This window comes from Mus caroli, unplaced genomic scaffold (genome assembly GCF_978045245.1).
Source record: "Mus caroli unplaced genomic scaffold, Mus_caroli_1 scaffold_3, whole genome shotgun sequence".
Taxonomy (NCBI): Eukaryota; Metazoa; Chordata; class Mammalia; order Rodentia; family Muridae; genus Mus; species Mus caroli.
In genome coordinates, this window is record NW_028227258.1 from 128,342,972 (window position 1) to 128,357,814 (window position 14,843).

The window sequence follows — 14,843 nt, forward strand, 5'->3', positions numbered from 1 at the left end:
GAACCCCACCCCTGCCCACTGAGCTCCACTCAACTTATTTGCTCCATTATCAAGCTCCAGATCTTCTCGTTTTATTTTGTTTTTCATCAGAGAGGCTCAGAGAAATAGTTTTATAGCCTACCAGATACATGATGGTAATGACAATGTTTGCAGCAGAAGCAACTATTCTTGTGTATATGTGTCAAGGACTCTTTTAAGCTTGTTTTCTAAATTTCCTTACAAACATTATTTAGATTACAAAAACTTAAACATCACAATGAGGTTGTAAAACATAAATTAAAGATGATAACTGAGAAGACCCTATCTATTGAAGAGAAAGCTACCAACATGGAAGACATGCTGAAGGAGGAGGAGAAAGGCTTGAAGGTAAACCTTCTTTTGGATTTTTACAGAAGCACAGCAATTTTCCAAAGAATGAAGTACTTCGTGCTAGGAATTAGAGCACTGTGAAGCCTCAAAGGGCCCTGGTTCTAAAGGTAGCCCCACACTGTGCCCTGTAGCCCATTCCCTTCTGTTGCCTATTCTTCCATGTTTCCCCTGCCCATCTGGTCAGTGTGTGGCAAGTGTCCTTGTTTGATAGCATTCTGCCTCCTCCTCATTCTGTTGTGTGTATTCATGATCAAACCTTCTCATACTCTGGCCCATTGTGGGTATTCCATCAGCATTTTAACCTCTTACAGCCTGGGGTCATTTTTGGCAAGAGGCCTGTGAAATGCACCATTTCACTAATTAGGTGGGCCTCTTCTTCCACCAGTCTAGAGTGTGCTAGTGATAGTAAATCCAACTTTTAAGAAACCAGAGGAGGTTTCTTTGCCATCTTCTCTTTGGAATTTTGGAAAGGGCACTAGGTTTGTGGCAGGGCACCCCTGCCTCCTGATTTTCCTGTCTTTTGTTGATGAAGGAGGCGAAGGGATAATGAAGATGGAGTCATCTCTGAGCACTTGACTAGATCGTACAAAATATGACTCTGCTTGCACCTGAAGATGCCTGGTTCCTCAGTGTGCTCTGAATTCCCAAGTAACAATGCCCGTTGACCCGAGTGGTAGTTAAGTCCAAATCATGCCCTTTTGTTTCACCTGGCCTTAAGAACATGTTTTCCTATGGTACAAACATAGTTATAAGAGCTGAAAAATATCCTTGAAAGGCTGAGTATATGAACTAGGTAAGTCACAGAGGATAGTAAAAGTTATGACATTTAAAAACAAATCAGGTGAATTGAGCTCACTATAGATGTTATCTGTACAAGACTTAACACAAATTAGGCCCATCAACATTTCATCATGAATGGAGAGAGAGAGCACGAGGCCCACTTCTCCCAGAAAGATGACTAGCAGTTAATGCTTGTTGCTGGGGCTGTCACTCTCTCTGGTGGTATAGCCACACAGAAGTTGCCCATGATCCACCCATGCTCAGTGGGTAACTTCCCACCCATGCTCAGGCAAGTAACTCTTTAGAGTGTGGACCTCACACCCAAAAAAGTCATAGGAGGCCAGGTATAGTGGCACACACTTTTAATCCCAGCACTCAAGAGGCAGAGGCAGGTGGATCTCTGTGAATTTGAGACCAGCCTGGTCTACAAAGTTACAGGACTGCCAAAGTTAGATAATAAGACCCTGTCTCAAAACAAGCAAACTAGCAAGCAAGCAAACAAGAAGCCATGAAAGAAGGAGGTAGACTCTTCAAGAAGAAAGGTACTGGTGATGGAGGGAGGGGACTACAGGATGCGAAATCAAGGTGAAACGACTACAGTTCAGTACACAAATGTATGAAACTGGCAATGAAAATAGAAATAAAACCATTTGAAGACACATGGTAGGGATTAGAATATATTGCTAGCAGAGCAATGCTAAGTGAAGTTCTTAATAGAAGGAAATGATAGTAGGTAGATGGCCCAGGCCTCCATAAAGGCAGAAAGAGGATTGGAAATTGCATTACAAAAAATACATTAAAAACTCCTCACATTTAACAAAGGAAGATAGATGAACTTGAAAATATGAACATTGATGCAGATGTACCAATGCTTTGTGAGAGGGCTGTGCTCTGTAGAAGGGATCTCCTATGTCTGTTTGGAAATTCCATCTGTCAAATCAAGCTGCTCTAACTGTAACTGAGGCAGGAAACAGAAGGGGGGCGTTCCAAGAGAAAGCAAGGATTCTGGGACAGAACAAGGTGTGGAGGTTTCCACCCAGGAACATGGAGGAAGTCCGAAGCATGGGCACTGAGCAGCAGTAACCAGCCACTCGGCAGAACTTAGAATAAAAGGGATAGTAAGTTATGGTCTAATTGGGGAATAACCAAAACTTATGGCCAAGGAATTTGTAAATATGAGTCTCAGAGTTGTTATTCCAGGAGCTTGGGGATGGGAGGAAAACCCCCACTTCTATTGTGCTTGCCTCGCTGTTTGTTTGTTTCAGGAAAAGCTCAATGGACTTAGTCACCAGGCTTTCAAATTCTACTGAGCAGTCTTTGAGAAGGTCCTGAGTTCAGCGAGAAGTGACAATTAGATGAGAAATACCATTATCAGTTATTGGTTATCTTTTGATTTGTGAAAATTTGCACACATTAGTCATGGGCTTGTTTTGTTTCACATCAAGGTTCATTGGCTACGGAGTGGGAATGTGGTTATGAGGGAGAACTGTTTCAGTATTTAAAAGTGTTAACTTGTAGTTGGCCTGGTGGTTGGCAGGTCACAGGGAAACTCAGAATGTGTTGGTCATGAAGCTTTCAGGTCAAGGTAGGTTCTTGAGGAGTGTCAGGACCAGAAACTTCTGTCTTTGAGGCCAGCACAGAAGAAAAATCAAGCAATGCAAAGGCTTAGTGAAGGGCTGGACCAGGGTTTGCCTGGCACTGACTTCTACACATTCTCAAGAGCCAATAGTAAAATTTTCAGCATTTTTTTGTTAAGTTCATTACTAAAACTAGCAACTATTAAAACCTAAATTTTATGTAAACGCATAAACACATTATATTCAAGTCAGAAGTAACAGATAGCATTCATCATTTATAAATTATACTCTGTGATTAGCTGTGGACTTGAGGTTAAAATGACATCCCTTACACTTGCCATCTATACGTTGCTTCTGTATGTCATCTCTGTAGTGGTGCAACTATACCAGTAGTTTGAAATTTCCCACTGTGGATGTTCTTACACCATAGAAGGAGTAGTCATCCTTAGTCCCCATCCACTGGAGAGCTGATGGCTAAATGTGGCCCTAAAAAGCTTCAAATTGAACAGTATGATTTCTTTTCCGTTTTTATATCCTCAAGACTGTTCAGTGAACTCTGAACTCACAGGGTGTCTAGTTCTCAGGCCAGGGCAATATTGGATGGAGTTAGGATGGTAGGTCAAATGACACAAGGATAGAAAACTGCCAACCTTGTCTACCAGCACTGGAGATAAGAGAGTGGGGGGAGTGGCCAAGCTTTGGGAAGACCTTGTATTTTCAAGGGCTAAATGTTGACGGGAACTTTTGAGCTCCTAAATTTGAATGCTCATGTAAATACAGATTTTAAACTATTATAATTTAACTAACTGTTGTAACTCCTACAATTTCTTTTCAGGAAGTGGAGGTTCAATTGGGCATAGTAAAAGACGTGTTATTTAAGAAAGTCCAAGAGTTACAGAACGAGATAGCGAAAGAGAAAGCCCTGGTATCAGAAATTGAAGGAACCCGTTCCTCCCTGAAACATCTTAACAAACAGTTACACAAACTGGATTTTGAAACCCTGAAGCAGCAGGAAATTATGTACAGTCAGGTAGGTGCTCCTCTCTGTGAGTATCTCCTGTAAGGACTTTAGTGCCTCTGGTAGTTGAATTATCCTAGTGCCCCATGAGAATGAAGAGTTCTAAGATAGCCTAGATAAACACGCAACTGGTGGCAGCTGGCTCCCATGTTAGGATAATAGAGGCTTGAGAGGGTCTTAAAAGCTACTACTTTAAATTTTAATCTAAAAAGAAAAACAGGCAAGGGGACCAACACTCTGGGGAGGGAGAAAGGACTGTGTGTTAAAGGACCTGGAGCAGTGGGTCCCTTAGTAAACTAAAGTCTGCAAACATGAGCGTCTTCCACCCACTTTATCTGCACAATACAGTGGAATGCTTGCCCCTTAGTTTTGCCTACATACCTACTTCATGTTCATGTTTATTTTCTAACACCTCCCCATACATCTTAATTTCTTTTATGTTGTTGTTGTTGTTGTTTTTGAATTAATTTTTTATTAGGTATTTTCCTCATTTACATTTCCAATGCTATCCAAAAAGTCCCCAACACCCCCCCCCCATCCCCTACCCACCCACTCCCACATTTTGGCACTGGCATTCCCCTGTATTGGGGCATATAAAGTTTGCAAGTCCTATGGGCCTCTCTTTCCAGTGATGACCTACTAGGCCATCTTTTGATACATATGCAGCTAGAGTCAAGAGCTCTGGGGTACTGGTTAGTTCATAATGTTGTTCCACCTATAGGGTTGCAGTTCCCTTTAGCTCCTTGGGTACTTTCTCTAGCTCCTCCATTGGGGGCCCTGTGATCCATCCAATAGCTGACTGTGAGCATCCACTTCTGTGTTTGCTAGGCCCCGGCATTGTCTCACAAGAGACAGCTATATCTGGGTCCTTTCAGCAAAATCTTGCTAGTGTATTCAATGGTGTCAGTGTTTAGAAGCTGATTATGGGATGGATCCCTGGATATGGCAGTCTTTAGATGGTCCATCCTTTCGTCACAGCTCCAAACTTTATCTCTGTAACTCTTTCCATGGGTGTTTTGTTCCCAATTCTAAGAAGGGGCACAGTGTCCACACTTTGGTCTTCATTCTTCTTGAGTTTCATGTGTTTAACAAATTGTATCTTATATCTTGGGTATCCTAAGTTTTTGGGCTAATATCCACTTATCAGTGAGTACATATTGTGTGAGTTCCTTTGTGATTGTGTTACCTCACTCAGGATGATGCCCTCCAGGTACATCCATTTGCCTAGGAATTTCGTAAATTCATTCCTTTTAATAGCTGAGTAGTACTCCATTGTGCAAATGTACCACATTTTCTGTATCCATTCCTCTGTCGAGGGGCATCTGGGTTCTTTCCAGCTACTGGTTATTATAAATAAGGCTGCTATGAACATAGTGGAGCATATGTCCTTCTTACCGGTTGGGACATCTTCTGGATATATGCCCATGAGAGGTATTGCAGGATCCTTCTGGTAGTATTATGTCCAATTTTCTGAGGAACCGCCAAACTGATTTCCAGAGTGGTTGTACAAGCTTGCAATCCCACCAACAATGAAGGAGTGTTCCTCTTTCTCCACATCCTCGCCAGCATCTGCTGTCACCTGAATTTTTGATCTTAGCCATTCTGACTGGTGTGAGGTGGAATCTCAGGGTTGTTTTGATTTGCATTTCCCTGATGATTAAGGATGTTGAACATTTTTTCAGGTGCTTCTCTGCCATTTGGTATTCCTCAGGTGAGAATTCTTTGTTCAGTTCTGAGCCCCATTTTTTAATTGGGTTATTTGATTTTCTGTAGTCCACCTTCTTGAGTTCTTTATATATATTGTATATTAGTCCCCTATCTGATTTAGGATAGGTGAAGATCCTTTCCCAATCTGTTGGTGGTCTTTTTGTCTTATTGATGGTGTCTTTTGCCTTGCAGAAGCTTTGCAACTTTATGAGGTCCCATTTATTGATTCTCGATCTTACAGCACAAGCCTTTGCTGTTCTATTCAGGAATTTTTCCCCTGTACCCATATCTTTGAGGCTTTTCCCTACTTTATCCTCTATAAGTTTCAGTGTCTCTGGCTTTATGTGGAGTTCCTTAATCCACTTAGATTTGACCTTAGTACAAGGAGATAGGAATGGATCAATTCGCATTCTTCTACATGATAACCGCCAGTCGTGCCAGCACCATTTGTTGAAAATGCTGTCCTTTTTTCCCCTGGATGGTTTTAGCTCCCTTGTCGAAGATCAAGTGACCATAGGTGTGTGGGTTCATCTCAGGGTCTTCAATTCTGTTCCATTGGTTTACTTGTCTGTCGTTATACCAGTACCATGCAGTTTTTATCACAATTGCTCTGTAGTACAGCTTTAAGTCAGGCATGGTGATTCCACCAGAGGATCTTTTATCCTTGAGAAGAGTTTTTGATATCCTAGGTTTTTTTGTTGTTCCAGATGAATTTGCAGATTGCCCTTTCTAATTCCTTGAAGAATTGAGTTGGAATTTTGATGGGGATTGCATTGAATCTGTAGATTGCTTTTGGTAAGATAGCCATTTTTACAATGTTGATCCTGCCAATCCATGAGCATGGGAGGTCTTTCCATCTTCTGAGATCTTCTTTAATTTCTTTCTTCAGAGGCTTGAAGTTCTTGTCATACAGATCTTTCACTTCCTTAGTTAGAGTCATGCCAAGGTATTTTATATTGTTTGTGACTATTGAGAAGGGTGTTGTTTCCCTAATTTCCTTCTCAGCCTGTTTATCCTTTGTGTACAGAAAGGCCATTGACTTGCTTGAGTTAATTTTATATCCAGCTACTTCATTGAAGCTGTTTATCAGGCTTAGGTGTTCTCTGGTGAAAATTTTTAGGAACACTTATGTATACTATCATATCATCTGCAAAGAGTGATATTTTGACTTCTTCTTTTCCAATTTGTATCCCCTTGATCTCCTTTTGTTGTCTAATTGCTCTGGCTAGGACTTCAAGTACAATGTTGAATAGGTAGGGAGAGAGTGGACAGCCTTGTCTAGTCCCTGATTTTAGTGGGATTGCTTCCAGCTTCTCACCATTTACTTTGATGTTGGCTACTGGTTTGCTGTAGATTGCTTTTATCATGTTTAGGTATGGGCCTTGAATTCCTGATCTTTCCAAGACTTTTATCATGAAGGGGTGTTGGATTTTGTCAAAGGCTTTCTAAGCATCTAACGAGATGATCATGTGGTTTTTGTCTTTGAGTTTGTTTATATACTGGATTACATTGATGGATTTCTGTATATTGAACAATCCTTGCATCCCTGGGATGAAACCTACTTGGTCAGGATGGATGATTGTTTTGATGTGTTCTTGGATTCGGTTAGCGAGAACTTTATTGAGGATTTTTGCATCGATATTCATAAGGGAAATTGGTCTGAAGTTCTCTATCTTTGTTGGGTCTTTTTGTGGTTTAGGTATCAGAGTAATTGTGGCTTCATAGAATGAGTTGGGTACAGTACCTTCTGTTTCTATTTTGTGGAATAGTTTGTGAAGAACTGGGTTTAGATCTTCTTTGAAGGTCTTATAGAACTCTGCACTAAAACCATCTGGTCCTGGGCTCTTTTTGGTTGGGAGACTATTAATGACTGTTTCTATTTCTTTAGGGGATATAGGACTGTTTAGATCATTAACCTGATCTTGATTTAACTTTGGTACCTGGTATCTGTCTAGAAATTTGTCCATTTCATCCAGGTTCTCCAGTTTTGTTGAGTATAGCCTTTTGTAGAATGATCTGATGGTGTTTTGGATTTCTTCAGGATCTGTTGTTATATTTGTCTCCCTTTTCATTTCCGATTTTGTTAATTAGAATGCTTTCCCTGTGCCCTCTAGTGAGTCTGGCTAAGGGTTTATCTATCTTGTTGATTTTCTCAAAGAACCAGCTCCTCGATTGGTTGACTCTTTGAATAGTTCTTCTTGTTTCCACTTGGTTGATTTCACCCCTGAGTTTGATTATTTCCTGCTGTCTACTCCTCTTGGGTGAATTTGCTTCCTTTTTTTCTAGAGCTTTTAGGTGTGTTGTCAAGCTGCTAATGTGTGCTCTCTCTAGTTTCTTTTTGGAGGCACTCAGAGCTATGAGTTTTCCTCTTAGAAATGCTTTCATTGTGTCCCATAAGTTTGGGTATGTTGTGGCTTCATTTTCATTAAACTCCAAAAGTCCTTAATTTCTTTCTTTATTCCTTCCTTGACCAAGGTATCATTGAGAAGAGTGTTGTCTAGTTTCCACGTGTGTGTTGGCTTTCTATTATTTATTTTGTTATTGAAGATCAGCCTTAGTCCATGGTGATCTGATAGGATGCATGGGATAATTTCGATATTTTTGTATATGTTGAGGCTTGTTTTGTGACCAATTATGTGGTCAGTTTTGTAGAAGGTACCGTGAGGTGCTGAGAAGAAGGTATATCCTTTTGTTTTAGGATAAAATGTTCTGTAGATATCTGTCAGATCCATTTGTTTCATAACCTCTGTTAGTTTCACTGTGTCTCTCTTTAGTTTCTGCTTCCATGATCTGTCCATTGGTGAAAGTGGTGTGTTGAAGTCTCCCACTATTATTGTGTGAGGTGCAATGTGTGCTTTTAGCTTTACTAAAGTATCTTTAATGAATGTGGCTGCCCTTGTATTTGGAGCATAGATATTCAGAATTGATAGCTCCTCTTGGAGGATTTTACCTTTGATGAGTATGAAGTGCCCTTCCTTGTCTTTTTTGATGACTTTACGTTGGAAGTCGATTTTATTAGATATTAGGATGGCTACTCCAGCTTGTTTCTTCCTACCATTTGCTTGGAAAAATTGTTTTCCAGCCTTTCATTCTGAGTTAGTGTCTATCTTTTTCTCTGAGATGAGTTTCCTGTAAGCAGCAAAATGTTGGGTCCTGTTTGTGTAGCCTGTTGTTAGTCTATGTCTTTTTATTGGGGAGTTGAGTCCATTGATATTAAGAGATATTAGGGAGAAGTAATTGTTGCTTCCTTTTATTTTTGTTGTTAGAGTTGGCATTCTGTTCTTGTGGCAGTCTTCTTTTAGGTTTGTTGAGGGATTACCTTCTTGCTTTTTCTAGGACATGGTTTCCGTCCTTGTATTGGTTTTTTTTTGTTATTATCCTTTGAAGGGCTGGAATCGTGGAAAGATAATATGTGAATTTGGTTTTGTCATGGAATACTTTGGTTTCTCCATCTATGGTAATTGAGAGTTTGGCTGGGTATAGTAGCCTGGGCTGGAATTTGTGTTCTTTTAGTTTCTGTGTAACATCTGTCCAGGCCTTTCTGGCTTTCATAGTCTCTGGTGAAAAATCTGGTGTAATTCTGATAGCCTTGCCTTTATATGTTACTTGACCTTTTTTCCTTACTGCTTTTAGTATTCTATCTTTATTTAGTGCATTTGTTGTTCTGATTATTATGTATCGGAAGGAATTTCTTTTCTGGTCCAGTCTATTTGGAGTTCTGTAGGCTTCTTGTATGTTCATGGGCATCTCTTTCTTTAGGTTGGGAAAGTTTTCTTCTATAATTTTGTTGAAGATATTTTGCCGGTCCTTTGAGTTGGAAATCTTCATTCTCATCTACTCCTATTATCCGTAGGTTTGGTCTTCTCATTGTGTCCTGGATTTCCTCGATTTTTGAGTTAGGATCTTTTTGCATTTTTGTATTTTCTTTGATTGTTGTGCCGATGTTCTCTATGGAGTCTTCTGCACTTGAGATTCTCTCTTCCATCTGTTGTATTCTGTTGCTGATGATCGCATCTATGGTTCCAGATTTCTTTCCTAGGGTTTCTATCTCAAGTGTTGCCTCAATTTGGGTTTTCTTTATTGTGTCTACTTCCCTTTTTAGGTCTTGGATGGTTTTATTCAATTCCATCACCTGTTTGGTCTGGTTTTCCTGCAATTCTTTAAGGGATTTTTGTGCTTCCTCTTTAATGTCTTCTACCTGTTTAGCAGTGTTCTCCTGCAATTCTTTAAGGGATTTTTGTGCTTCCTCTTTAATGTCTTCTACCTGTTTAGCTGTGTTCTCCTGTATTTCCTTAAGTGTGTTATTAAAGTCCTTCTTGATGCCCTCTACCATCATCATGAGATATGCTTTTAGATCCGGGTCTAGCTTTTCCGGTGTGTTGGGGTGCCCTGGACTGGGCGAAGTGGGAGTGCTGGGTTTTGATGATGGTGAGTGGTCTTGGTTTCTGTTAGTAAGATTATTATGTTTACCTTTCACCATCTGGTAATCTCTGGAGTAAGTTGTTATAGTTGTCTCTGTTAAGAGATTGGAGCAGACGCTGTTTTCCACTCACCAGAAGTCTTAAGATCCCGTGGCGGGTGTCCTGGGTAGCTGGCGGGTGTCAGCCGACTCTGAGCCCTAGCTATCCTGGTGCTGGTCGGACCAGAAGGGGCTTGTGCCCTCACTCAGGCCGGTTTTCTGCTTCCCTAACTAATGCAGTTTCAGGTCCCGCGCGATTGGATTGGAGCAGACACTGTGTTCCACTCACCAGAAGTCTTAAGATCCCGTGGCGGGTGTCCTGGGTAGCTGGCGGGTGTCAGCCGACTCTGAGCCCTAGCTATCCTGGTGCTGGTCGGACCGGCACATCTTAATTTCTTAATCTGAAAAAAATATTAGTTTCACAACACAATATCAAAGATGTTAAAATATAGTGAAAAAAACAACTCATTATATGTTGAGTTTCCATGGTTATCATGACAGGTTTTTTTTTAAAGTTTTACAATTTTTTATTCTTTTTATCTTATTTTTTTATCCTTTGAAAAATGTCCACTAGGAATCCTCATTTATTCAGATCTTATGATCTCCTAAGGTCCCTGATGGCACTGCAATTGTTCTCTGATGAAGTTTGTGTTGCTGTCCTGCATGCTGACTGTTGAGCAGTGTTGTTGCTCCCCTTAGGCTAGGAAGAATTTTATCCTGACTTGATGGAGGACCAACTTTACTTTAATAATTAATAATGCCAGACCAAAGTTAAGAGCACACGTCAGGTGCTGCATCAACATTTAAACTGAGAGGCTCTTGGTGTTTGTATACACTCACTAACTTCTCTTTTAAAACTATTAACAGGACTTTTACATTCAGCAAGTAGAACGCAGAATGTCACGATTAAAAGGAGAAATTAATTCAGAGGAAAAGCAAGCCCTTGAAGCAAAAATCCTTGAACTTAAGAAGACAATGGATGAGAAAAAATCCACACTTTCCCTTTTGGAAGCCCAGATCAAGAAGCTCCATGTAATTCCCTTTTTTGTGCTGTTCCCATCTCCTGATGAGGGTTCCACACGTTCCCTTTGTGGTCAGAGTGAGTCCCAGCTACCCGCACACACAATGAATGCTTGCCTTTCTATACTTTCTATGCCATGCTCTTCACTTGAGCATTTAACTTGTATAACTGTTGTATCACATGTCTCTGCCATGCTGTTTCGCTTAACTGTTATAAATGCCTTGTAAAGAAGATGATTATACTTATTACAGGCTAAGACACTTGTTCAGGGGTGTACAGTGAGTTCAGAGAGGTAGGGTTCAAACTCCATTTTACTTCAAAGAATTCTTACACAGCATATTGTTTAGAATGTTGGGAAAGTCTGATTTCTGCCACAGTAACTGAATTAGTTCTTATTTTTGAAATTGAAATGCTATCAAGAAGCTTTTTTTTTTTTTAAATGACCTTGTTCCCATTTAACCTCACAGTTATGTTTGAAACAACTACAGTTAGAAGGGAAATGTCTTCATTTTTAGGTGTTTGATTATGTTTGTTGTAAGATAAACATCCGTTAAAGTTTAAATTGTGAGAAAGGGCGAAGGCAAGGACAGGTTGGAGCTGGAGCTTGGGGTTTAGGTACAGGGATGAAAGCTCAGCCCCTCAGCACTGTTGGAAAGGCTGGTGATGAGTGGCCTCTAGTGGTCACAAGTAGAATTGTCTTGATTTACTTAAGAGCAAGACATTTAATTTTAACATGACAGCTTTTAAGTTCATGGTTTGTAGCTTGATGACATAGTCTTTGTAGCTTTATGACATAGGTTTTGATGACAGCTTTCAAGTGGTACCTTTGTTTTTTGAAAATAGCACAGGCTTTGGGATCAGGCACACATTTGAATGTCAAGGTTACATGGGTACTGCTATTTTAATGTTCCCAAGTGTTTTCTCATTAACTAACAAGAAAGGGTGGGCGGCGGGGGTGGGGGGAGGGGCGGGGGAGGGGCGGGAAGCTGAAACAATGCATGCTAGGTACTCTCCAAACATGGTCCTGGTTGACAATTTAGAGTAGAACCCGACTGTAAAAATCATGAGGACTGGGCTTTTGAGTTGCACTGTGTGGGGAGCCCCAGTGTCCTTGGGTTCCTGACCACCCCAGCATGCCTATGCCTATTGTTTCACACACAGACTCACAGAAATGCAAGTGGATTCCAAGTTGAAGCTGGATAAACCATGGACATGTGTTCTCAGCAGTGGTCAAGGCTGAGGGCTTCTTTGAGTGAGTGAGGCCTCACTCTCTTCCAGAACTATCCAGAAAGGAAACCAACCTCAGGCTGAAATGATGTTAACACTTCTGTTTACTTTATTTTGTTATTTTATTTATGATGTGTATGTGTGGGCATGTGTGCCACTGTGCATTTGTGGAGGTCAGAGGACAGTCTTGCAGAGTCATTTCTCTCTGTCCACTTTTATGTAGGGTCTGGGAATCCAACTTCTTGGCTTGCATCTTTAGATAGCAAGCACCTTTCCCCTTTGAGTCATCTAAATGCCCCACGAATAACATTAAGTTAATTATTTTGTCCTAAATATAATTTTATGAAATCACCATTTATGCCAAAACTTTCCCTCCATTTATGATTTGGCTGAACTCTTAAGTCTTGATACTTGAGAGAAATATAAACAATAAGAAAAGCAGAGAAGAATCGAGAGCATGGGTGTGTGTGAAGAATATGGATATCTTAGAATTTTAAATCTTAGAATAATAACTAGAAATTTTGACTCAGGAACCAAGTGGAGACTAACAAAACAAAGGTGGATCCTGAGTGGGAAGGGGAATGTCAGTTCTTAAAACTAAAAAGGTGGTACCTGGCATGTAAGACCTGTATGTGTCTGGTGAGGATTAACCTTATTAAACATTTTTTTTTTCCTGGCAGGCAGATGTGATCACATGCACCTCTGTGTTTAGTACACTGCCTGTGAGCCCTGTCCCAGTAACATCCCTAATTTCACAATAATCCTGGACCAAGAGTTGCTCCCATTTCTATTTCAGAGATGAGGAAACAGATGTGCAATTAAGGCCACCTGAGCCCAGAGCCATACTGTTAGGCGAGGGATCAGTGCTCTGGAGACCGGCAGTGTTTTTATCACCCAGCACTCTGTGCCCTGTAATGAGCTAGCAAAAGGATCCTTTCCTGCCATGGACCGGGCTCAATCGGCCCCCCTCAATCCATGGGAATCAGAGTCTCGGACAGATGGGCATAGAGTCGGTGAGAATGGGGTGACAGACAGGACACAAGGGAGTGTGCTGAATCTGAATGTAATGGCAAATTGAGCGTCAAACTTTTTATACAGAAGAAAATAGGGAAGTTAGGTGACACATTGGCAAGGTACAATGAGGTTACGGGATGTTTAATGACTCTTACACAAAACAGAGGAATGCAAACACAAAGACTGGCAGGAACTGGGCAAGGAACTGGGCAATAAAACAACTGAGACAAAGTCAGCTCTATCTAAGGTCAGTTATATTCTTAGAAGCCAGGTTTGAGGTCTTTACACTCCCGGGGGCAAGGGCTTTCATGCTCAAGTCGTGGTTCTAATTAGGGAGTTCCACTCTAGTTAACCTTCTCATGAATAATGCAATACTCTAAAACCACAGCCTGATCTACTTCCTAAACCATTGTAAATTCCTGTATATGGGAGCAACCTGCCTCTTATTCTAAGTGATAGTGTGGGGGGACTTTCTACTATAAGTAATGTAGTCTGCCATATATAACTATAAGAATGCTAGACTTACTTTGCTAAGCTTGACCTAACTCTATGTAGTAGATAGTAATGCCTGATTTCTTTCACTATCTCTCTTACAATACTAGAGGCAATTCTGAAAGTCACTGAATAGATAACATTCTTACTGAATTCAAAGCCCAGGGTCGGCTCAAGGACTACCTAGGGCATTAGTGAAGGCCAGGAAGCAAAGTTCGATTTTGCTTAGGTATTTGGCAAGTCATTGCTTGGAGGCACCTATAACAAAACAATACTGAAAGGAAACACACAGATCCATTCACAAGGACAAAATTGGAGCATGAGTGCTATGGGATGCCACAGTACCAGGAGACTAAGTTTTCGTGAAACTTTTCGCCTCAGGACTGCTTCCAGGTTTCTAAACCTGTCAAGCAAGTCACTACTGGAGAAGATATAGCACTTTCCCCTCCTGAGTGGTGAGCACCTTCAACAGCAGACTGAATTGGAACCATACATAACACTTCTTAGAATTGTTGCTCTCAGGATAACCCCAAAACATCAATGGTAGAAATTACAACGTTTCTGTGTTAATACTTTTGAATTTATGTGAAATTTTGAATAATTTGAAGTGATGTGAGAGGTTGGAACTCCTAATGCATGACATAGATATTGCTGTCTGCTTTTCATTTCATTGTTTAAAGCATACGTACCATCCCTTCTTTTTACAGAATGACCTCTACTTCATTAAGAAGTCAAATGGTAAAAACAATGATGAGAAAGAGTCTCTCATGAATAAAATAAGTGAACTGAACCTTTTCATTGACAGATCTGAGAAGGAACTGAGCAAAGCCAAAGCTGTGAAAGAGGTGTGATGAATCTGGATACATAGTTAGTAAGCCCCATGCTTCCACAGGAATGGGAACCACAGGAAAATAGAAAACAAGGAAGCAATTAAGGAGGAAATCACCTGTAATAACCACTGTATTCAAGATTAAGTGCTAATAGGCATATTATTTCTTAGTTATAAAAAAGAAAATTACTCTATCTTGTATTTTCAAATGTTTATCATACATTTCCTACATCATAAATTCTTCTTTAAAATTAATTCTCCAGCATTTCCTACAGGGGCAGTTATGAGTTTAGCATAATCTACTTAAGTATCTTTTGGTCTGGCACTGTTATTTCTGATGTTTTGATACC

General features: G+C 40.5%; 1 protein-coding gene across 1 annotated transcript in view; it reads left to right on the top strand.

Moving 5' to 3' along the window:
• Ccdc39 (coiled-coil domain 39 molecular ruler complex subunit) overlaps positions 1-14,843 on the top strand; it is a 38,345-nt gene that overhangs the window by 14,975 nt on the left and 8,527 nt on the right. The window contains exons 9-12 of the mRNA XM_021157490.3: positions 234-366; positions 3,562-3,756; positions 10,778-10,942; positions 14,372-14,509. Coding sequence (XP_021013149.1) covers positions 234-366; positions 3,562-3,756; positions 10,778-10,942; positions 14,372-14,509 — 631 coding nt within the window. The remainder of the gene's footprint in view (positions 1-233; positions 367-3,561; positions 3,757-10,777; positions 10,943-14,371; positions 14,510-14,843) is intronic.